Source organism: Gigantopelta aegis, chromosome 6 (genome assembly GCF_016097555.1).
Source record: "Gigantopelta aegis isolate Gae_Host chromosome 6, Gae_host_genome, whole genome shotgun sequence".
Classification (NCBI taxonomy): Eukaryota; Metazoa; Mollusca; class Gastropoda; order Neomphalida; family Peltospiridae; genus Gigantopelta; species Gigantopelta aegis.
In genome coordinates this window covers 21,189,375-21,212,714 of record NC_054704.1, presented here as the reverse complement: position 1 = coordinate 21,212,714, position 23,340 = coordinate 21,189,375, and the positions used below count along the sequence as shown (strand labels likewise).

Here is a 23,340-nt window from a genome sequence, read left to right as displayed (position 1 = left end):
TCTATCTTTCTTCTAACTTGAAGTTAATATTTTGTTTGGTGTTTTCATTATTGCTAGGTTAATAATTTAAAGGTCTTATAATTGTTTTTGTTGATAACAGATTAAGCTTTTAGTCTATTAGTGTTTAATCTGTTAGTGTATATATATTTTAATTTTGTCTCACTTGAATTATTTATTATAAGATTCCAAGTCCGAAGGTATCTTCAAGATCACCAAAGATAAGGGCTCAAGTTGCTTCAAGAATGTCCAAGTCTGCAGAAATAAGGTTGGTAGCTTATTTTTTAATATAAAATTGATGTCACCATTTGTGGAGTGTCGTGTCAAAAATGTATTTGAATATCTGCGTATGTCATAAAAATATTGTATCCACCATCTAGTGCACCACAACTGGTATATCAAAGGCCATGGTATGTGCTATCCTGTTTGGGATGGTGCATATAAAAGATCCCTTGCTACTAATGAAAAAATATAGCAGGTTTTCTCTTTTAGACTACATACAAAAAATTACGAAATATTTGACATTCAATAGCCGACAATTAATAAATCATTGTGCTCTATTGGCATTGTTAAACAAATCAAACTTCACTTTACTTTTATCAATGTTGTTGTTATAATTTGAATGAATGAAATGTAAAGTTTATAAAATGTTTTTGATAACTTATCAACCATTTGATTTTTCAGTCCTGAGATAAGTCGCATATCAGGGTTGAGTGGAATTAGCGACATTATAGGGGAGATAATTGCAGAAGGAGGCATTGACCTGGAGGAGGCTGGACTTTCCCCAAGGGAGGCAGACAGGCTCGCTAAGCAAGCCAGGAAACAGTATGTACTAACAGTTATAGTGGCTAGTACTTTCTCACACTTGTACTGACGTTATTTGCTGGAATTAAACATTACTGTAGGTTACAATGTAAATTAAGATCTACAAATGTAGATTACACTGCATTTTATGGATCTACTAATGTAGACTAAACCATACTATAACTGGCGAGCAAACTCAGTCACATAAGAAAGAAACATTGTTTAACTAAAAAATTAATTTATACGTTTGTGGTCTCCACACAACTTAATACTCTGTAGTTAGGTACAAAAAGATCTATGACCGACCTCAGATCCATATCTGTTAAAGTTCTAATCCAGGTATAGGTTTTAACCCAGAGTTTAAAGGCCTCAATGGGGAGATATAAGGCCCATCCATTTCTCGTTCCAGTCAGTGCTCCACAACTAGTGAACAAAGGCCTTGGCATATATGAATATAAATGGTTCCTTGCTGCTAATCGAAAATAGTAATGCATGGAGTGGCAGCAGTGGGTTTCATCTATCGTTATTTGTGTTGTTCTTAACCATATATTCCTTTTTTTTTTTTTTTTAATCATTGACATACTGTCCTGAATAGTGAGGTTGGACCGTATTTGAATATTAAGAACAAAAATCAAGTTAAAATATAATGATAATAAGATATTGATTTACATAATTCATGTGTTTAACTGGGTTTACTTACATTGTTCTGTATGTTATAGGCCATCAGATGACAATCTGCGAGTGAGTATGGAGAAACTGAAAAACATTGTCAGCCAAACTGAGCTTAAATCAGACAAGCACGACTCCGAGTGGCGTGAGGAGATTCGTGAGTGGATGGAGGAGAAACGACAGGAGAGGCAGGAAGCTTACAAGAAACACCGAGCAGACCTGCGTGAACGTGAAGTGAAGCCGTACAAACCTAGCAGAGAGGCAGAGCTGGTTAGTTAACCTTCTCACTACTGCCTGACTTGATGAAAGCCGACACACTGTATACCGCATACAGTCCATGCACATATTTCCTGCCATTTTGCACACAGCACTGACCGGAAATAATAAGGGAATAACACTGATCGAGACTAATCATGATAATGGCTGCTTTATTATTTTTATTTTTTTCATGTGAAAAATACCTGGGAATTTTTAGTTCAAAAAATGGTTTTCTATAGACATTACCTGTCCTCAAACAAGTGCACCTCCCCCCCACGCAAGTGGTCTGGTCCGAACATCCCAACAGCCAATGGGATGGCCTAAATTCTTCTACTGCATACTGCTCTCTAGTTCCGGTCACATGACTGTAACTTCCTTCTTTTTCTCTTCGCTAAAGGGTCTGGACGTCCTTTTGCTTGGCTCTGTTGGAGTCAACTTTTTTATAAGACCTTTGGTTTTGTATTCGTGTTTGGGTGAAATGTTTTTCACCTTCGTTTTCATTAGCTTTCGTATGTTCTTTTCGCGTATTCGCTTGACTTTCCAAGCGTTTAATTACATGAAATGTTGTTTATATTGCCGGTTGTCGTGTTGGACGCCATTTGCAAAATGGCGTCTGTGTTGACTGGCTTTGTGTTTGGGTGAAATGTTTTTCACCCGAATTTTCGTTAGCTTTCGTATGTCTTTCGCGTATTTCGCTTGACTTGCCAAGTGTTAATTACATGAAATGTTGTTATATCGCCCGTTGTCGTGTAAGACGCCATTTGCAAAATGGCGTCTTTATTTACCGACTTTGTATTTGTGTTATGGTTGGTTTTTCTTTCTTTTCACAGATTGAAAAATTACTATTATCATATCTGATAATGTTCAGGCGACTAGTTCGAGCGTGTTACGCTGCAAGAAGTTAGTGCCGGCGGCGACCCACACGACTTATGTCCAGGTTGTCGTGTTCGTGTGGCTTCACTTCTAGATGCGACCTTTGTGCGGGCTTGTCTGATGTCGAGTTCGCGGCTTACCTGAAGGTGGTGTCAGCGAGGACCAAGAAGGTGGAATCTTCGAGGACCAAGAAGGTGGAATCTTCGCCTTCGATTGCTGACTCCGTGGCGGAAGTGTTACGTTCAATTCTACCGACCATGCTGGAAGAAACAATGGCGTCAATGGCGACCTTACCCAAACCGGCGGGTTCGGGGTCAGGTCCGGTTCCAGTCCCCTCTTCAGGGGGTGCGGCTTCTTCAGCTCCACCGATACCTAAGACTTCGGATGACAGGCCTGCGGTCTCTACGCAGCCCTCTAAGAAGCCGGTTCATTCAGATAGACGCTCCACGGATTCCAAGGCTCACCGATCTTCGGCGGGGAAGTCCTCTTCGGCGCATCGGAGCCGGGACCGTAGCCGTTCCACATGACCTGTATGGCTCCCTACGGGTTCCACAGATCGTCAGCGCCAACCTTCAATTGATGTGGCTTCCAAGGCCTCCTAGGGCTAGACGGTACCATCTACGGTCCGGTTAACCATTACGGTACATCGATTGACCAGTGCTCGAGTTCTACGAGACTTGGTGATGAAGCGCCTGCGGCATCTGTCATTGAAGAACCCGACTCGGCGGACCATATGACTATGAGGGATTGCTTGGCGGCTGTCTACGACATGTTGCCGTCCTTGCCACATCCAACGACGATGTGGTCATCCGCGGGACCGCCCACGGTCCGGTTTTCCGGTATCTCCATCGGGCCATGACCAGAGCGACTGGCTTGTTCACGGGTGCTACGTGACTTTCTGATGATGTATCGGTTCTTGCGGTGCTGGAAGATCTGGATGCGGCGGACCACCTGTCACTGAGGGATTGTCTGGCTGTCATATTTGATATGCTACCACCGCTGGCCCATCCACCTGTTTCAGCCAAGAAGGGTCCGGTTTCGATGATCGCCACGGAGGTTCCACCGGCAGATGTTGGCATTTGATCGTTGGCTGCCACAGGCCCCCGTCGGTTTACACGGCTACCAGTAACCGGCCCTTGCGGATCGTTGTTCCAGCAAGCAGACGGAGCCCTGTAACGAACTGGAAGATTGCTGCGTCATCGGCTCACCGTTCGGTACCCTCGTCCCGTGATCGATCGAAGTGGTCCCGTGATCGATCGAAGTGGTGCAGCGTCTAGGGTTACACCGGCTCCTGACGGGACCGTCCACGGTCCGTGTTTCTGATTGCAGCCAGTACATTGGATCGAAGTGCCTGTGCCAGGTTACTGACTGATTTCCAGATGATGCGTCGGCACCTTCCGTTATAGAAGATCCGGACGCAGTGACCCACATGGCTGTGACTGATTGTCTCCCGTCTTCGATCTATCCTTCAACGGTGTGGCGCCGGCTTTGGATGACGCTGTTTCCGGCGGGACCAGACGTCTTCCTGGAACTTACATATTGGCACGTCCTGTCAATGGCTTCAGTTCAGCGTACATGTACATGGCGACCATAACTCCTCATGTGCAGGATGCCAGAGGATATGCCTTGTTCCAGCCGTCGACTTTGATGTTGGTCTACCTTATATCTTCCGTGACGTCAATGTGCACTACGATTGCACACTATCGTCAACCGACTTGCCTGAAGCGATCCATTCTCGACTTTCAGCACAAGCCGGTAATCTTGGCAGACCTGAGGTCTACATATGTCTCTTTGCTGTGAAGGGGTTCGACGTTACAAGCGTTCCGGGTTGGTGACGAAGACAGTCTACTGGTCCGGTCACTTGTGTTGAGATCCCGTGCACCGATGTTCGAGGAAGGTTCAGCGACATTCGGCAGCTCGTTCTCTATATCCGGTGGCGATGCAAGACAGTCGCTACTTCCGCTGGTTCCGGAAGTTATCCAGTTGCCATCGCGTGGTACGGGGATCATTGCGGCTTATCAACTCACTGACGTTCACTGTTGTTACCGCCAGAGTTCGTGACCGATGCTGTCTAGATGGTCTCTGCTGCTGTTTCGCACCGGGTGGTGTGACGACCGTGGATTTTAGCCGGTTGTTGTTTTGCGTTGCTTCACTTCCAGGTATATCGGGCATGTAGCGTAGCGAGTTGCTACGCTGTCTTGGCTCTTGCCTGTATCACGGGGTCGCTTGATTCCTGAATCACTCTATTACTGTTTCATGATGTATCATTGCAAGAGTAATTTTGACGTTGGCGCAACATTTGACGCTTAGAGGTCGCGGTATCCAGTCTGTTTCTGAATCCATGCTTTCAGTATAATAACGCAGATTTGCTGATCCGGTTACCAGTCGCCTTGCAGTCCAGTCCCTGTTGGTGGCTGTGGTTTACAGATGAAGCCGATCTACACATCAGCCTGTTGGAGATGTTGGCAGTTACGTCATCCTTCATTGGCGAGAGATGCCGTCAGGCGCCTCTCTCATGGTAGCCACAGACAGTACCACCGCAGTGGCTTATATCAACCGTCGGGGCGGAACCCACTCCAGCAGTCTGCTGCAGTTGACTTATCGTCTCTACAAGCTGGTTGACGAGATTCCGTTGTAACTTCGGGCTCGCCATATTCCAGGGGTTTCCAATGTACTAGTCGACACACTGTCTCGGCCGTTGTCTCCACATCCGACGGAATGGATGCTCCATCCCGAAGCGTTTCGATTGGTGTGCGACAGACTTTGCACATCAAACATCGATCCTTTCGCCACACGATTCAACCATCAGCTGAGGGTTTACGTGTCTCCGGTGCCAGATCCCGAAGCTCTGGATCTCGACGCATTGGCCATAAACTGGGAACAGATGGACGCATACGCTTTTCCTCCACCAATCCTCCTTCCAAGGGTGCTTCAGAGGTTTCAGCTGTACCATTGTCGCCTGTTACTCATTGCTCCGATGTGGCCATCCAGGATGTGGTATCCAGATCTAATACGTCTTGCCGATCCACATCCTTTATCGCTGCCAGACTGGGATCATCTGTTGCTGCATCCCACGTCAAGACTATACCATCCACATCCGCAGTTGTCCAACTGCACGCGTGGAGTTTGAGGAAGAAAGGTTTTTCTTCACAGTCTACGGCGGCCATTTTGAAAGCGCACAGATCATCTACTACTGCGGCTTACAACGTCAGATGGCTTTGTCTTCACCGATGGTGTGTCCGGCAAAAGAACTCAACCCTCAGACGATTCAAATACCTCGTCTTGCTGGGTTTTTTTGCTGTATCTGCGGACCACTTTACGATTGAAGGGGTCTACCATCGCTGGGTACGTTTCGGTCATCGCTACTGTTCGTGATGTCACTACTGGAACGAAGTTATCGGGTATTCCTGAGATCCATAAGATGATCAAAGGGTTTCGCCTTGAAGATCAAGTACACCGGTTTCGGCCACCAAGATGGGACCTGAATCTGGTGTTACGAGCATTATCGACCGCACCTTATATGCCGATCGAATCCTCTTCCCTGCAAGACTTGACGCGGAAGACGGTGTTTTTACTCGGTTTTGCCACGGCTGTCCGTGTCTCAGAACTCCATGCTCTTGATGTAGACTTGGTACGTTTTTCACCGAGATCGGCGTGCAGTCGACTTGGGGTTACTCATGAACTTTGTTGCAAAGAATCAGTTACCAGACCAAGCGCCTCGTTCGTATGTTGTGCAGGCCCTCTCCTCTATTGTTGGTCCGGCGGACGTTGAGGACTTGGCGTTGTGCCCTGTCAGAGCCCTGCACCAGTACATCGAGACGACCAGATCTTTTCGACAACATCGCAAAAGACTTTTCCTTTCCTGTAACCAGAGTCGGTTGAGGGATCTTACCAAGAACACGGTGACCACCTGGATCCGGTCTTCTATCCTGACCGCCTATCAGAAGGAGGGTTTACCTGCTCCGTCTGCTTCTAATCCGCATGAAATCCGTGCCTTGGCTGCCACGATGTCCCTGCACTGCAACACACCCATTCAGCACATTATCACTGGTTGGTTCTGGGCTACGGACTCCATCTTCGCCAACTATTATCTGAGGGATGTCTCCACAGAAGACGTTGAGGGGTTCCATCATCTGGGTCCGGTTGTTGCTGCACAGACTCTGTTGAATACAAGCCGTCCTCGTCGCCGTTGATGTCTGTCTGATTCTGGGCTGCATACCGAGATGTCCATCGAATCGACAGATGAGGATTGCTTAGACTTTTGTTCTTTTGCACAGTTCACGTACTGGTGCCGGAACTTTTGTCTCGATAACCTTTACCCTGCACTGCATGTGGTTATTGGTTGTCGTTATTGGACTAACAGATCTTTGGTGTACTAGACAGAAAACACTCGGGGGTCTTGTTTTGTTCAATGTTCTGACGGATGCACCTCATTAGGTTGTCGCTTGTTATTGAAAAACTATAACACTTCAATACGTGAGGGTTACCTAACACCTGCATCCCTGGTGGCTACGTCTTCCCACCCTGTCAGAACCAGCATGAGATGTGGCTTCCGTCTCCTGGTCCATGTGTTCTAGGAGCCGTACCTGCCACTGCTGACGGATGCCACCATTCTGGTTGTTGTTACTAACATCACCTGCATTGGTCTGTGACGGGCATCCCTAGGATGAGGGCTTACCAAGGTTGGCCTTATTCTTCCACTAGTCAGCCTGTTTCCGGTTGGGGAGTTTTCACAAGCATCTACGGATCTCGGCACCCACCACCATCTGTTGAATGCTGCACTTGTTTGAGGACAGGTAATGTCTATAGAAATGGAGAAAACTTGAGTGTTTTCTCTTTTATAGATACATTACCTGTCCTCAAGATTCATCCCGCCCGGGCCTCCCCGCTTCCTGTTCTCCGTGCGATGTGCTCAGGGAAAAAGAAGGAAGTTACAGTCATGTGACCGGAACTAGAGAGCAGTATGCAGTAGAAGAATTTAGGCCATCCCATTGGCTGTTGGGATGTTCGGACCAGACCACTTGCGTGGGGGGGAGGTGCACTTGTTTGAGGACAGGTAATGTATCTATAAAAGAGAAAACACTCAAGTTTTCTCCATTTCAGCGAGTGTTCTTGTCAGCAAAAAACAGTTATTGGTAATAATAGCCATAGATACTGAACATCTGGTCACAAATGTAAATAAGTAAACGTGATTTTATTTTTAAAATCTTAATTTTAATCAACATTAACTGATGTAATATATCAGAAAAATTTGAAAAATCCACGAAAATAATACTTACAAATTCACATATGAATATTATTTTATAGATTTATGATTTTTTTTTGTGAAAATGTGTTTAAAAGTTATAAAATTGTACCCCCTAAACATGATTTTTGTCCAAAATGTATCCCGTAATCAGAAGATTAATGCAAAACAGAACAGTTGTTCTTTAATGTTATTGACAGGATATTCCTGCAGCATAGTTTTTTTGTACATAATAAATTTGTTATCCACTTTTTATAAATGGTTTAAAATATTAAATTCCAAAATTTTCTTCAAACACAGTAATTTTCAAAGAAAGGTTTTATATTGAAAGTTTTTCAGCATTAAAAAAATGTAAACGTGATGCACTAGATTATTATTATTGCAGGTAGATGCAAATACTGGTTTCATTTGTAATCAAAACCAGCTATGTGAACTATAGATTTCAGAGGTTTTCTGTGGGTTAGCTTCATATCTTATAAAATTATTGTTTGCTATATGTTAAGCAGAAACCATGTAGGTATGTTTTTGCAAATTAATGTAGATATTAATATTTTACCATTTTTGTTCAGGGTACTCTTGGAAGTGAAGCTCTCCTGGAAACACGCAAAGATCGTGAAGAAATGCGCGAGAAACAGAAACGACAAAACATGATGCGTCGCATGCAGGAAGCCGAACTTTTGGTGGGCAGTTTGATTGTTGAAAAACCGGACCTGCCACCATCACCACGAAAAGAAACTCTTACAAAGACTTCACCAAAGCTGACACAGAGATCAGCATCGGTAAAAATGTTACCAGTGCAGTCTCGAAGAGCACCCACTGATGCTGCTGCTCATAAAATCTTAAAACCAACTATTGCCAGAAAGGGACCTACAGTGTCGACCAAACAGATGGTAGATAGGACAAGAACTGTTAAGGATGATGTCCAGAAGCCGCGGCGAGGCATTCTGAAGAGGTCCATCAGTCCATCAAGAGAACTAGACATACCTGCTCGTGTGGACAGCATGGAGGCTGATCTGACTATGGGATCCAGTACAGAGCTGCTTGATTATGCTTATGCTGTGGAACAGATGGAACGGGAACAGCTGTCGTATCGAGAACCTCAAAAACAAGTTTCACGTCCAGAACCTGAACAACAGGCAGACATCAAACCCTATAAGCCAAAGTCGTTTAAACAGCTTGTGCGATTGCAAAGGCCTGAGGTCACAAGAAAAGTAGCTGAATTGAAACCTGATCGAATCCCCATGCCAGGTCCAACCGACTTTGAGCAGAATATCAGCCAGAGTAGACAGACAACGGCCCGTGACTCCACTGTGGAAGAAAAGATGAGGTTGTATGGTGAGTGATGAAGTGTTTAACATCACAGTGATAGTGTATAACTATTTGATCTGTAGCCTACAGTGTTCAAACACTTAACAGTGTTCAGTATAATACTTCCAAGTGAAGAATGTCATCATACTTGCCAAGTTGCGGTTGTTATCACATTCTGGTACTTCCAATCTCGTGTACACATTGATGGAAATAACTCTAATCAGTGCAGTTAACATGTATTTAATACAATAAAACTCATAATGTAATAAGAGAAGTGGATTAAGCATGTGAAAGTGAGGTGGGTAGATATCATATAGAGAACAGTATATTTTTTATTCATTGCAATCAGCTTTTAAATACTTTATCTAATTACTGTGTACGGTATCTAGTAAACTGACGAAGAGATGGACCTTCAAAATGAGGTAACATTAAACAATCAGAACATTAAGAAACACCAGGTATTAAACTTTGTCAGTCAGCACTATCTGTTCTCTTACAGGATCCAAGCAAATACCCAGTTCTTCCAAAGGGATTTAAGACCTTATTCAGATAGAACTATCCATTTTCTGACAGGATCCAAGAGCATACCCAATTCTTCCAAAGTGATTAAAGTCCATTGGCAGTCAGAACTGTCCATTTTCTTACAGGATCTAAGCACATACCCAGTTCTTCCAAAGGGACTAAAGTACTTGGTCAGTTAAAACTATCTGGGTGTATTTTTACAGGATCTAAGCACATGTATACCCAATTCTTCCAAAGGGACTAAAATACTTTGTCAGTTAAAACTATCTGGGGTTTTTATTACAAGATCCAAGCACATACCCAGTTCTTTCAAAGAGACTGGAGTACTTTGTCAGTTAAAACTGTCTGGGTTTTTGTTACAGGATCCAAGCACATACCCAGTTCTTCCAAAGTGATAAATGTGTCTCCACGCAGAGTGAAAACATACACAGAACGTCTTCAAGAGATGAAACCACGACAAAAGTATTCCACCCCAATCATCCCTCATCAGCACCTCTCGGCATCAGGTTTGTTATATAGAAGGAAGGCAATGTAGCTCAGTCATAGGATTAACAACTTAATTTCCTATTCCAAAATTCAGACTGTTGGATCACGGGTTCTTTACACTAAACACACTCAACACATTTTATTTACGGTTATATGGCATCAGACATATGGTTAAGGACCACACAGATATTGAGAGAGGAAACCCGCTGTGGCCACTTCATGGGCTACTCTTTTTGATTAGCAGCAAGGGATCTTTTATATGCACCATCCCACAGACAGGGTAGTACATACCACAGCCTTTGATATGCCAGTCGTGGTGCACTGGCTGGAATGAGAAATAGCCCAATGGGCCCACCAACGGGGTTACACTAAATAATGTCTCACTGTTGATAATATTAACATTGTGTACTTGCAACAAAAATGGAGTGGGGTTATTTTGTATTTAAGAGATTTAAAGAGTGTTTTTATTAGCAACCCTAATTTTTCAAAAACAAATCGATGCTTCAGTTTTAAACATTGTATTCAATACTGGTTGTAACCTCAATGTACATGAAATAAACAAATATTAATTTATTGAGTACAGGTAATACTAATTACACAAATAGACACTGTCACATATCGTTACCACTGGGTTTTAGATTAGACATTTAGACACAGTGGTTTGTAGTTGAATTTATTATATATTCCCATCAATATTTAGTACATATATATTACAAGTGTCACATTCATCATCATAATTTGTTTTACTTTAGTTTTCTCTTCCAAAAGAATTGTATTGTGTTTTAGCTCGGACACCCTCAGTGCGTTCTGTGGCCAGCCGACGTCCGAAAGGCCCACCGCACAAACCACAGACCTATGTAGAACAGTTACAGAAACTCAATGCTGGAGCTGTTAAAAAGTTTAAAGGTGAAATTTTCTTTGCACTTTTATTTTTTTCATAGAAAATATTTGACATGATTATTGTTTTTATGTTCATTAAAAATGTTAATGTATCGAAAACCATCCTATAACCATATAATTTTGATGAATTTATAAATAAAATTGTGCTATCTCAGTTCGTTGACATGACAACATCTTTGTTTATGGAGCACTTTTTGAACAAGTTGTAAAATATGTATTTGGATTTTTTTTTTTTTAAGATTTATCTTTGTGCACCCACATGTACATGATAAGCAACACATAATTGATAGACAAATCTTCCAAACAATAGATAGTGTATCCCAGTTACGTCTGCACTTTTCAGAGGTCTACGCACTTTTCAGGGGTCTACGCACTTTTCAGGGGTCTACGTATGCACACTGCACACACGCACACTGTATACGCACCCCACATGTACACTGCACACACACAAATGCCACACGCGCACACAAATGCCATGCACACTGCACATGCACACACATGCACAACGCAACGCAACACAACACAACACAATGCACAACATGAGCCTATCCTGAACCCCTTAGAAAATTCACACACCACAGTCTAGTCACACCCCTGTATAATTTTCTGCATATTCATCTGCTAATACTAGTACTAGACTGGTCTGATTACTTTAGTTCGCATGATATGCTTTTATAAGTGTATACTACATGTTTCGGGAGGGTACAAAAATGACTTAACTAACCATTCCTACTAACCATTGGAATGTTCACTTCAAACAAACAGTAATTATGTAATAACTGTTTTGTACTTTATATTACTATTTATGTGAACATCACAGTAATTAACAAATTGATGTCACAACACTGAGCATGCACATCAGCCACTGAGCATGCATGCATGTTAGCAGTAAATTTATTGATTAAACGAGACTGGCCTCGGTTGTGCAGTGGTTAAGCCATCCGACTACAGGCTGGTAGGTACAGGGAGTTCTTACGGGTGTAAGGCCACTACACCCTCTTCTCTCTCACTAACCACTAACCCACTGTCCTGGACAGAAAGCCCAGATAGCTGAGGTGTGTGCCCAGGACAGCGTGCTTGAACCTTAATTAGATATAAGCATGAAAATAAGTTGAAATGAAATGATTAGATGACGATACATAGTAATGTACAGGGTGCATACACCTTTGTCAGGATAAAATTTAAGGCTTTTTCCAGGACTTTTAAGGGTGTAAAAAAGGTTTTTCAAGGCCATTTATGTATATATTTTCAAGAACATACATTTTATTTCTACACACATATTTACCATCAGGTAGCCATCTATAAAATCAAACGTGCTGAATGCTATTACTGTTCATCATTATGTCTTGATTTTCTGCTGACTTCCCCATCAAAGTCACGTGCACATTGCAGTGCGCTTTGTAAGGATCTTTAACAGGCGCAAGCCAGCAGGTGAACTTGGGCCTCTTTTACCAAAGCCGCTGAAAGCAGCATTTTCCCATGTCTTTGTAATTATTATTTTGAGCGTAAAATAGAGATCCACTAGATCCATGCTAAAATGAATCGCCTTGCACATGTGCACAGGATGTATAAAATACCACATGTTCCGCCTAGGTATATAAACAAGTTTAAAACCCTCCACCCCCTGCCAGCTACATGAACACTTCCATTTGTGGATAGCCCATGCGAGGAGTGGCACAGTTCATCTATACAGGGGGTGGCAGGTTGTGAGGGCCACATTGCTGCCTTTGCAATTTGGCTGCTTTTGGGGCCAATCGTGGTTGTTTGTTGTTGTCTTATAGTTCTTTGGAATAATAGAAGAAGAAAAAATCATGTGGTAGTGTCAGTTTTCAAAGATTTTCAAGCACAGAGAAAAAATTCCAGCACTTTTAAGGCCTTGAATGGGAGGAGGTTAAATTCCAGCACTTTTAAGGCCTTGAATGGGAGGAGGTTAAATTCCAGCACTTTCAAGGATTTCAAGGCTGCATACGCACCCTGAATGTAAATGTGCTCTATCATTGTTAGACCTAGAAAATTACACATATTTCTCTGTCAAGACATAAAATGCCATGCCTGGTGGCCATGGCTAAATAATATACAGAAACAAGTTTCTCAAATGTGCAGCAAGAAATATTGATTAGAATTAGCTAGGGACAACAACTCTAGTGAAAACCGAAAGTAATCAAAAGTACATCACTTTCCAAACATTTGTTGGTAAATAAGCATTGCTTTGTTCTTTTCACTTTTAAAGGTAGCAAGACAGTTACTATCCAGCCTCGTACAGTGTTGAAAGCCAGAAAGCCTATTCACAAACCTAAAACATATTCGGAACAGTTACGGGCACTTCAACCACCAAAAGAATTATACCGAACAGGTAAGTTTTGGCTATTGCTTCTTACAAAATTCCATATTGTTTTTTTTCTATCGGTCTGCAGTGTTAATTCATTTTAATACTTGTTAGGTTTTTTTCAAATGTTTAATTCATAGTACCCATGTTTATGAGTCAGAAGACGGAAGACACCAGCTACTGGTAAGGCACAGCTGTTATTAATACAACTTGTAATGGGAAGGGACTCATATTTTGGCCACTTTCGGTGGTGGTGGGGATGCAGTGACCTTTTGAGTGCATAAGTCATGGTCATCATTTGAAGAAAGCAATGAATTATCAGAAATAGAATGTAATAAATGTAATTTTTATTTTTTTTTAAACAAATCCACATGTGTAAAATAATTTGTAAAATGTATTACTTCTTGACATTGCAGAAAGATCTCAGGGTCGAAAGACAGTGCTGCCTCGTGGGCGGGGCACCACCCGGTCTCGCCCTTACAGTGATCCTTACCGCACAATGCAGGAGGACATTGACGAGGGCTGGGATGTCAAGTCGGAACTCAGTGACTGGACGGTCGATGATTACGTCAAAGAGCTGATATATGGTGATGATGCTAGCTCCATGTACTACCCAGTGAGTATTCCATTCCATTTGTATAACTGAAACACTGGTACTACCCAGTATTCCATTCCATATATACTCTTCAAAAAAAGAAACGCAAAAGGGTACAAATGGGTTATAACTCCGATTTTATGTTTCCTACCGGTTCATGCTTTGTGAATATAAGGTCATTGCATATCCCAAACACATTCCCACGGTTACATTCGATAAAACGCAGCTACTGTACAATAAAGTTCCAAAATGTGAATATTCGCAAAAACGCAGCCACGTGCAAACCATATCACCACTGCACGTGCGTTGTCTGCACGTGCAACATGAACACCGACAGTATAAAAGTGCAGGGTGTTCGCTTGCCTGGCCTCTGTGTCTGGCCGACAGTTGACAATCCAGGACATGCCACGTCTCAGTGAACCGCAGAGAAACAATGCCATCGGCCGACTAGACGCAGGCGAATCCAGAACGGCCGTTGCCAGGGCATTCCATGTGTCCCCAAGCACCATCTCCAGACTGTGGGACCGTTACCAGCAACATGGATCAACACGTGACCTCCCTAGATCCGGTCGACCACGGGTCACTACCCCCGGGCAGGACCGCTACATCCGGGTACGCCACCTTCGGGAACGATTGACTACTGCCACCTCCACAGCCGCAGCAATACCAGGTTTGCGCAGGTTATGCGACCAGACCGTACAGAACCGCCTACGTGAGGTAGGAATTCGTGCCAGACGTCCAGTTCGAGGTGTCATCTTAACACCACAACACCGTCGACTCCGACTGCAGTGGTGCCAGATTCATCGACAATGGCCTCAACTGCGATGGAGACAGGTGTGGTTCAGTGACGAGTCCCGATTTCTGCTCCGACGTCATGATGGAAGATGTCGCGTGTATAGGCGTCGTGGTGAACGTTATGCGGCAAACTGCGTGCAGGAAGTGGACAGATTCGGCGGGGGTAGTGTCATAGTGTGCCAACGCAGTGTTCCAACATGACAACGCCAGGCCTCACACAGCACGTCTCACAACGGCTTTCCTACAGAACAACAACATTAATGTCCTTCCTTGGCCATCGATATCACCGGATTTGAACCCAATTGAGCATCTATGGGACGAGTTGGACCGACGCCTCCGACAGCGACAACCACAGCCCCAGACCCTGCCCGAGCTGGCAGCAGCCTTGCAGGCCGAGTGGGCCACCATCCCCCGGGATGTCATCCGTACTCTGGTTGCTTCAATGGGCAGGCGGTGCCAGGCAGTTGTCAACACACGCGGAGGCCACACCCGGTATTGACTCCAGATGACCTTGACCTTGGTGGTGTGTCCTATCACTTACTCACAATGGACTAGAGTGAATTGTGAACAATCCTGCAACATTTGGTAATTATCGGACTCACCATTCAATAATTAAATCAATTCTCCAAATGTTACGACAATGTGGTTTTGCGTTTCTTCTTTTGAAGAGTATATATAACTGAAACACTGGTACTACCCAGTGAGTATTCCATTCCATATATATAACTGAAACACTGGTACTACCCAGTGAGTATTCCATTCCATATATATAACTGAAACACTGGTACTACCCGTATTCCATTCCATATATATAACTGAAACACTGGTACTACCCAGTGAGTATTCCATTCCATATATATAACTGAAACACTGGTACTACCCAGTATTCCATTCCATATATATAACTGAAACACTGGTACTACCAAGTGAGTATTCCATTCCATACATACAACTGAAACACTGGTACTACCCAGTATTCCATTCCATATATATAACTGAAATACTGGTACTACCCAGTATTCCATTCCATATATATAACTCAAACACTGGTACTACCCAGTGAGTATTCCATTCCATATATACAACTGAAACACTGGTACTACCCAGTATTCCATTACATGTATATAACTGAAACACTGGTACTATCCAGTGAGTATTCCATTATATATATATAACTGAAACACTGGTACTATCCAGTGAGTATTCCATTATATATATATAACTGAAACACTGGTACTATCCAATGAGTATTCCATTCCATATATATAACTGAAACACTGGTACTACCCAGTATTCCATTCCATATATATAACTGAAACACTGGTACTACCCAGTATTCCATTCTATCTGTATAACTGAAACACTGGTACTACCCAGTGAGTATTCCATTCCATATATATATAACTGAAACACTGGTACTACCCAGTATTCCATTCTATCTGTATAACTGAAACACTGGTACTACCCAGTGAGTATTCCATTCCATATATATAACTGAAACACTGGTACTACCCAGTATTCCATTCTATCTGTATAACTGAAACACTGGTATTACCCAGTGAGTATTCCATTCCACATACATAACTGAAACACTGGTACTACCCAGTGAGTATTCCATTCAATATATATAACTGAAACACTGGTACTATCCAGTATTCCATTCCATATATATAATTGAAAGACCAATTTTTGCCTAAAATAAACAAAAATGCCAAAATCTGGCGTTTATTCATAATTGCATTACTAGAGTTCCAAACAAATCACTATGCAATTTTACATGTATGACATCTAACATTGTGAGTAGAATGATGGAAATATATGTTGAAAAGTTTTTAGATCAGCTCATTTTGCCCCAAAGTGTTCATTGTTTTTGCCCGAATACAAAGATTTGCTCCAGTATAGAGTTGACCCCCCTGAACCCCTCTGACCCCCCCCCCCCCCCCCCATCTTGTATGTCTGGAACTATAATGAAACATTTTGTTTCCCAGGTTGGATCTGTGGACTACCAGATGTCTGAAGGTGTGTCTGACTACTTCGACTACGTAATGGGTGATGACTACACCGCATCTGTGGACGTTGATGAAATTGCAAACATTGCTGATGCTGCATCTATTGACAGCGGCAGTGTACTCAGCGTTATTGACTGGGATGCTGTTGACCAGATAATAGCTGATGTGGATTAGATACATTAGAACAAGGAGTGATGAAGATTAGATACATTTGAACAAGGTCTTTGGTCCTGCACCTTCGACTTTGATAATTTAAGTATATATAAGTGTTGTTCTAATAGAAGCATAAGCATCATCACCAGAAAGGGTTTTTTTTTGTTTTTTTTAATGAACTAATATATTTTATAGCTAAGATTTGTTTCAAGGTAATGACTACCCATCTGACATGGCCGGGATCGCTGAAGTGTCAAGGCAGACAACTGTGGGGTAAGAAGAGGAAGAAAATGGGTTTGTTCCCACCCAGTGATTTATCCAGGATGTTTTGCCATGGTCCCATGTCTGATGGGGTTGGAAATATTAGCACAAGTAATGATGCAGTACACCACTGTTAAAATAATTTGTTACAACAGACATATAAATATTATAGACATTAAATATATTTATTGGAAATTTTTAGCATAGAAATTGGAAATTTTCATTGCTGGTTTCTTTTGGGAAGCAGCCTATCTTCGGGCCCCTTGAATCTCCCCAGATGAAACACCTGATAAGGTAATACTAAAATTGGGGAATGATTGTTTAATTCAGCCATTCATTCGTATACTCGACTTTGATAGACACCCCAATATATTTTTCATGCTGGGGTGTCATTAAATATTTATTCTGTTAAAGTTGGTCCATATATACTGATAAAAAGAAATAAGGGAACACATCGAATTGTAGACCAAATTTAATTCACTACTAGGGTAATAATACCAAGTTGTAATGTGGGATTGAATGTCTGTAGTGTTGAATGAGCTGCCTATATGTTTCCAGTCAACTTCTGACAATATTAATTGATTTTTGATGCAGTCATTGTTTCTTGTTGCTATCTGTGTGCTCCTTTATTTCTTTCCATCAGTATATATTGTTGTACATTGACAAAACACATCACCCAGGGATATAAAACTTCTTGACAAAAACAAGATACTGGTTGGATGGATGTCGTTTAAGATGAATTAACTTTAATGTGGTATAAATATGGCAGGGCTCGTTGAGATATAAATTACCGTAGGTCGGAAGCGTCACCGATGGCACTTTCCTGCCACTGGTTAAACATGTCTGCCGTCAGTAAAGCTCCTCAACAATCGCAAACTGTATATACCTAGTGTATATCGGGGCTACCTCTGGGTCCACAGAATTTTTTTCTAAATTATCCATTAAACTTAAAAAATAGCAGAAACCCAGTTTTATTTTGTAACAAGATGTTAATTATTATATGAAATTATTTTGCCGAATTAAAATAAAATTCGGCAATTGTTTTTTAAATTCGCAGTTGGCGAATTTGGCGAGTGCCAGAGCTAGCTTTGTATTTTATCTGCTAGTATTTAACATTAGTGCTTTTGAAATGTCGAAATACAGTTAAATAACCTTTCAGTGATGTTGATTTGCTGCAAAAGTTATTCTGAGGAAAAAACTGCCATAGGCAGGCTCAAAATTGCTGTTAATGGACTGTTTCACCCATGACAATATTTTAAAAACATTGCTACAGGTAGCACATTGTTACGTTCAAGCTTTGGTGTGGTCTTGAAAATGTGCCCATTTAGTAGAATAGATGTAGATAAATATCTTTACAGACATTTTATTTCATTCAGGTAGACACTTTTGATGACAAATGCTAAGTAGTCTTGGGCCATTTTATATATCAATCCTAGAGCACGTTGATGATGGCATTTTAATCTTCTTGTGTCTTACTTGGGTCTAACATGTGACATTGAAAAACTTAATGTTTTATGAAATAATTATTGGGTGCAAATATGGGTTAAACCTTTTTTAATGTAAATGTTTTAATGATTAACATTTCTTTGTTGTAGAGTATTATTGACAAATCTATTAAGTGGATTTAAATGAGTAATTTATATAGTAATTAAAATAGAAATTGTGTTGGAAAGTGGCATTTGTTTATTGTTATTGTTACTGACCAGTTTAAAATTATGTATCATGATTAATACATGTACTGGTAGACGTATTTGACAAAACTGTTAGGAGGGAGTGTTGTACACAATTTATGTGATTTGCAGCCTAGGAATAATTGCTCTTGTCAAATATAAATTTATCTTTACTTTTTGTAAAAAGTGTTTTCACAAAACAGACTGGATCTGATTGTAAAAGCTGAATAATATAGTTTTCATCTTTTTAAAGTTCAGCTTTTATTTTTAAATTACTATTCCTACATAGTTTGGTTTTTTTTTTTAATTCTACTTTGTAAATCTGAATGACAAAACCTTAGTACATGGTCTGGGCCAGATCTCTGCATTATGCAGAGTTGAATGGCCATTGGGCAAAATAGTTGTTGATTCTATCAATCGTTATCTCAAGTGCTTACTTATTTCTAAATCAACCCTATCTTTATCTCATCAACCCACATGTTTATCCATGAAACACATTCTGCCTCTTCTCAAATATATTTGACTTGTTTCTGAGCCATCACCATTTGTTTAGGCCTTACTTTTAAATAATAGGTGCTGATCTCTTGTTAAATGTTTATAGGATATTAAATGAGCTTCCATTTCGTATTATGTTTATGTCCCGAGTGAAATAATGTTCAGTTGTCACAAGCTTTAGTGAATGGCAATGAAAATTATTTCATGAGGGACATGATACGAAATTGTGGCAAGTTTAATATCATATTTATTACCCATAATCGATCTTAACTTGTATCACTCAACTCGTTTGGTTGACATTCCTGTAGTTGTAGTGCGTCACTAAGTGTTATGTCCCATTTGGCATTCAATTCGGATGTTTCACTTTGATATGTACCCAGATATTTTTAACCATGTGGGTAATAAAATATTTTATGCCTCTTCATCCATCCTGTATGAAGTTTGTGTGTCTCATCTGGTCCACTGCTTCTGATTGATGTCATGCCAAGATGTGTATTTTTACTGAAGGCCAATAACTTGAGCAGTACTAAATATTCAGTCCTTAAAATGTTTTGGAACTGAATATTTAGTCTGTATAACTAGAGTCCATGAAAAACAACCAGCTTCGAGGGATTCTGGATTACAGAAAGTCCGGTTTTCAGAGGTTTCACTAGATTAGACTTCATTTCATGATTTCTTAACCATATAATTTCAATATTAAAGTCAAATATATATTTGCTATGTATTACAACTGCATGTATTTATTTGATTTATAGTTTTAGTTATATGTTTTACAATTACATGTATTACAACTTTGACATATATTTTTGGAAGAACTGTGTAAGTATATTTTTTATTGTATGTTATTAATTCAGAACTGACAGTTTAATTCAAAGCATTGTATTTGTTATCAGAGATGAAAGTTAATATTGGTGGTTGGGTACAGAACTTGGCTTTAGGGTTAGAGATGCACAATGGTCTAGAATGTTGGCCTTTATTAAAAAAAAACCATATTGTATGTTTTGGAAAGACAGTATGGAACATTTTCAACAGACAGTGGAAAACCCGGAATGAATGTACAGACAATTAAAAATTCAGAATTTAAGATAAATCAGAAAACTGTCATCTCCGATTATAAATAATGTTTGTTTTGTTACAGTGATCATCAATTGTTGGCTTTCACATCCATCATTGTGCACAAAGGTGGAGATATCAATGTCTAATCTGTTCTCTCTTTTTTTTTACATACCTGATTGATATTGAATAATAGATACACAAGAGATTGACCTGCACTTGATATTTTAAATCTTATGATACCACATCTCATTTCACCCCACCCAAAAACAGGTTAATTTTTATTCCTCTATTTTATGTAATTTTACTTCATTTTAAAACATTTTATGTCTATTAAAAAGTGAAAATATCTCTGACATTGTTCAAGTCTGATGGTGTGAGCCAGTGGATTGCTTTAATATTTGAATTGTTGCCATTTTCAATCAAATATGTACTTTTATAATTTAGTATTTTTAAATGTAAAAAAAAAGGAGAGTATAGTTATATGTATTTTTATAATTTAGTATTTATTTTTAAATGTTAATAAAGAAGGTGAGTTATCTGTGATATCATTATTCATGGCATATACATAGTTCGTACTAATAAACTGTTTCATATCGGTTCTGTTATTTGTGATAAAGTAGTTGCTCCTGGTTCGTTAACAATAGCAATAACAATATTTGGTTCAGCAGAATCTTTTGTAGGCCTCTGAGAATTGAACATTTGCATAAACCATTTATGGGTTATACAAAAAAAAATTCAGGAAACCCATTTAATTTTTAGGTAACCCATCATGAACATGTAAATGATGTCATAAATTCAATGTGTAACGAAAAATGGCTTACACAAAACTATACTTATGCAAACAAAATTATCGCTCTCGCAATTTTCAGAGGCCTGGAGCCTAATTCACAAAGGTCTCTTAGCATCCTCTTTGTAAGTCTTTTAGCATTGCACTGCGAGAATGCAAAGTTGCGAGAGTTTAGTGGATTAGGCCCCTGATTATTATTTCTAGAAAATTATTTCAAATATTTCTTCATCTAAACAAAATAATTATATTTGAGGCAGCTGTATAAAGCAGAAGAGAACAGGGGCCTAATTCACAAAGCTCTCTTAGCATCCTCTTTGTAAGTCATTTAGCATTGCACTTAGAGATCGCAAAGTTGCGATAGTTCAGTGAATTAGGCCCCTGTTTTGCATGTGCGTACATGCTAGCTTTATTAAAAATATAATTGTTTCCTTATGAACATAGTCAGGTTTTATCATGTCTGTTTCTCGACTCCAATAATCTGCACCATTCCCCAAAGGTCATGTCGTTTTTTATTTCCAATCAGAATGTAAATAATTTCCATTTAATATTATTATGTAAAGATATATTTTGAAAGTGCTACATAACACTTGACAAACATCCCTTTCCTCCCCTAAAACATTTCACAATGTAAAATAGATATTTTAATTTCAGTACATACAAGTCAAGACTCTTTTAAATTTTTAACTTGGCTTAATGAGATGTTTTTGTAATAAGACTGAAAATTCACAATTTTGTGGTAAAATGTTTTTAAAGCCATGGGCATCGAATCAGATTTGAGAAATGAAACTGATAGTTTTCATTGGTTTCATGTAGTAAATGATGCCTTCATTTGACCATAATAATGTGTGTTATGGCTATTAGCATTGCTCAGATTGCATCTCAAAGTTTTAGCGATGTTCTAATGATCGATTATAAAATCCAATATCAGTTGTGTGGGAAAATGTAGTTGTTCCTTCAGTTCAGATGATGCAAATGGTGTAAGTTCATGACACAACGTCACCGATTTTCATGAAACTTGTTATATAGGAATAATTATACCTTGAACGAGTTACTGTTTCGCCTCTCTGTGACAAAGGTCTCGGAGACATCTTTATCTCTGCACTGAAGGTCAGTTACTACTGACTACGACTTCATTTCTCATCTGATTTTTTTGAAACTTGATATATAAGAATACGATTACGGCATCTTGAAGAAGTTCGCGTTTCACCTGTCAAGGTCACGATTTCCAAATAGAAATACTTTGTCATCACTCTAGCTACTTTCTCTTTCAGTTTTTATGAAACTTCATATTTAGGAATAGGATCATAATATCTTGAACAAATTCACAATTGTATAATCGAAAGTTGATCGGTTGGTGCTAATAATCGATGATGAAATTTCAACCAATTCCCAAAACAACCTACTATTCACTTCAAAAAAAATATTAATACTGATCAATAACTGCTGTTTACACAATACCAGCTGAAAGTTAGTGTTAAACTTGAAAAAGAAGAAGAAGCAAATCAAACAATTGTATACCTTTCACGTTTTATTAAAAACACTCAAATCAAAAATAGAATTAAAAAGTTGTGTCACAATACAAATCTATTATCACATAGTAAACTATAATGAATATAAAAGCATTTAAAAAAATAAATTTGTTCCAATCAAACCAGGGTCCAAAATACATATAAAATATGCTTTGCTGCCGATTCAAAAATGCTTTATCTGAAAACTTAGAATTACCAAATGTTTGCAATCCAGTAGTCATTAAACAATATGCATTAGTGGTATAATCATTTATAATTTTTAAAAAGGAAGAAAACACTTTTATATATATATATTTTTTTTTTTTAAACAGGCTTCTGTTCTGTACCTCATCCTACTCCCTTGTTTCAGTCTGTTCAAGCACAATCCTTTAGAATTTATTTTTTAACCAACCAATGCAGCCAAATAGTTTTTATTTTCAAATTATTTTTTTAATCTAATAAAACTAAGATATGACCTACATATACTACTAAAACCGTAACCAGTTTTTAGAAAAAACAAGATACCCAACTGGGCCCAACAAATTTCCATATCCTAACTTATAGGGCCATAACTCTGTAAAAAAATGGGTAAATCTTCATTAGTCAAACTTTATCTGTAACTA

At 39.9% G+C, this 23,340-nt stretch overlaps 1 protein-coding gene across 1 annotated transcript in view; it reads left to right on the top strand.

The window, feature by feature from the left end:
- The window catches only part of LOC121374415, a 60,137-nt gene extending 39,120 nt beyond the window's left edge, over positions 1-21,017 (top strand). Inside the window, exons 31-39 of the mRNA XM_041501516.1 lie at positions 183-265; positions 682-822; positions 1,521-1,740; positions 8,416-9,181; positions 10,039-10,182; positions 10,949-11,068; positions 13,293-13,415; positions 13,805-14,004; positions 16,767-21,017. Coding sequence (XP_041357450.1) covers positions 183-265; positions 682-822; positions 1,521-1,740; positions 8,416-9,181; positions 10,039-10,182; positions 10,949-11,068; positions 13,293-13,415; positions 13,805-14,004; positions 16,767-16,961 — 1,992 coding nt within the window. The 3' untranslated portion in view covers positions 16,962-21,017. The remainder of the gene's footprint in view (positions 1-182; positions 266-681; positions 823-1,520; positions 1,741-8,415; positions 9,182-10,038; positions 10,183-10,948; positions 11,069-13,292; positions 13,416-13,804; positions 14,005-16,766) is intronic.
- Positions 21,018-23,340: the final 2,323 nt, after the last annotated feature.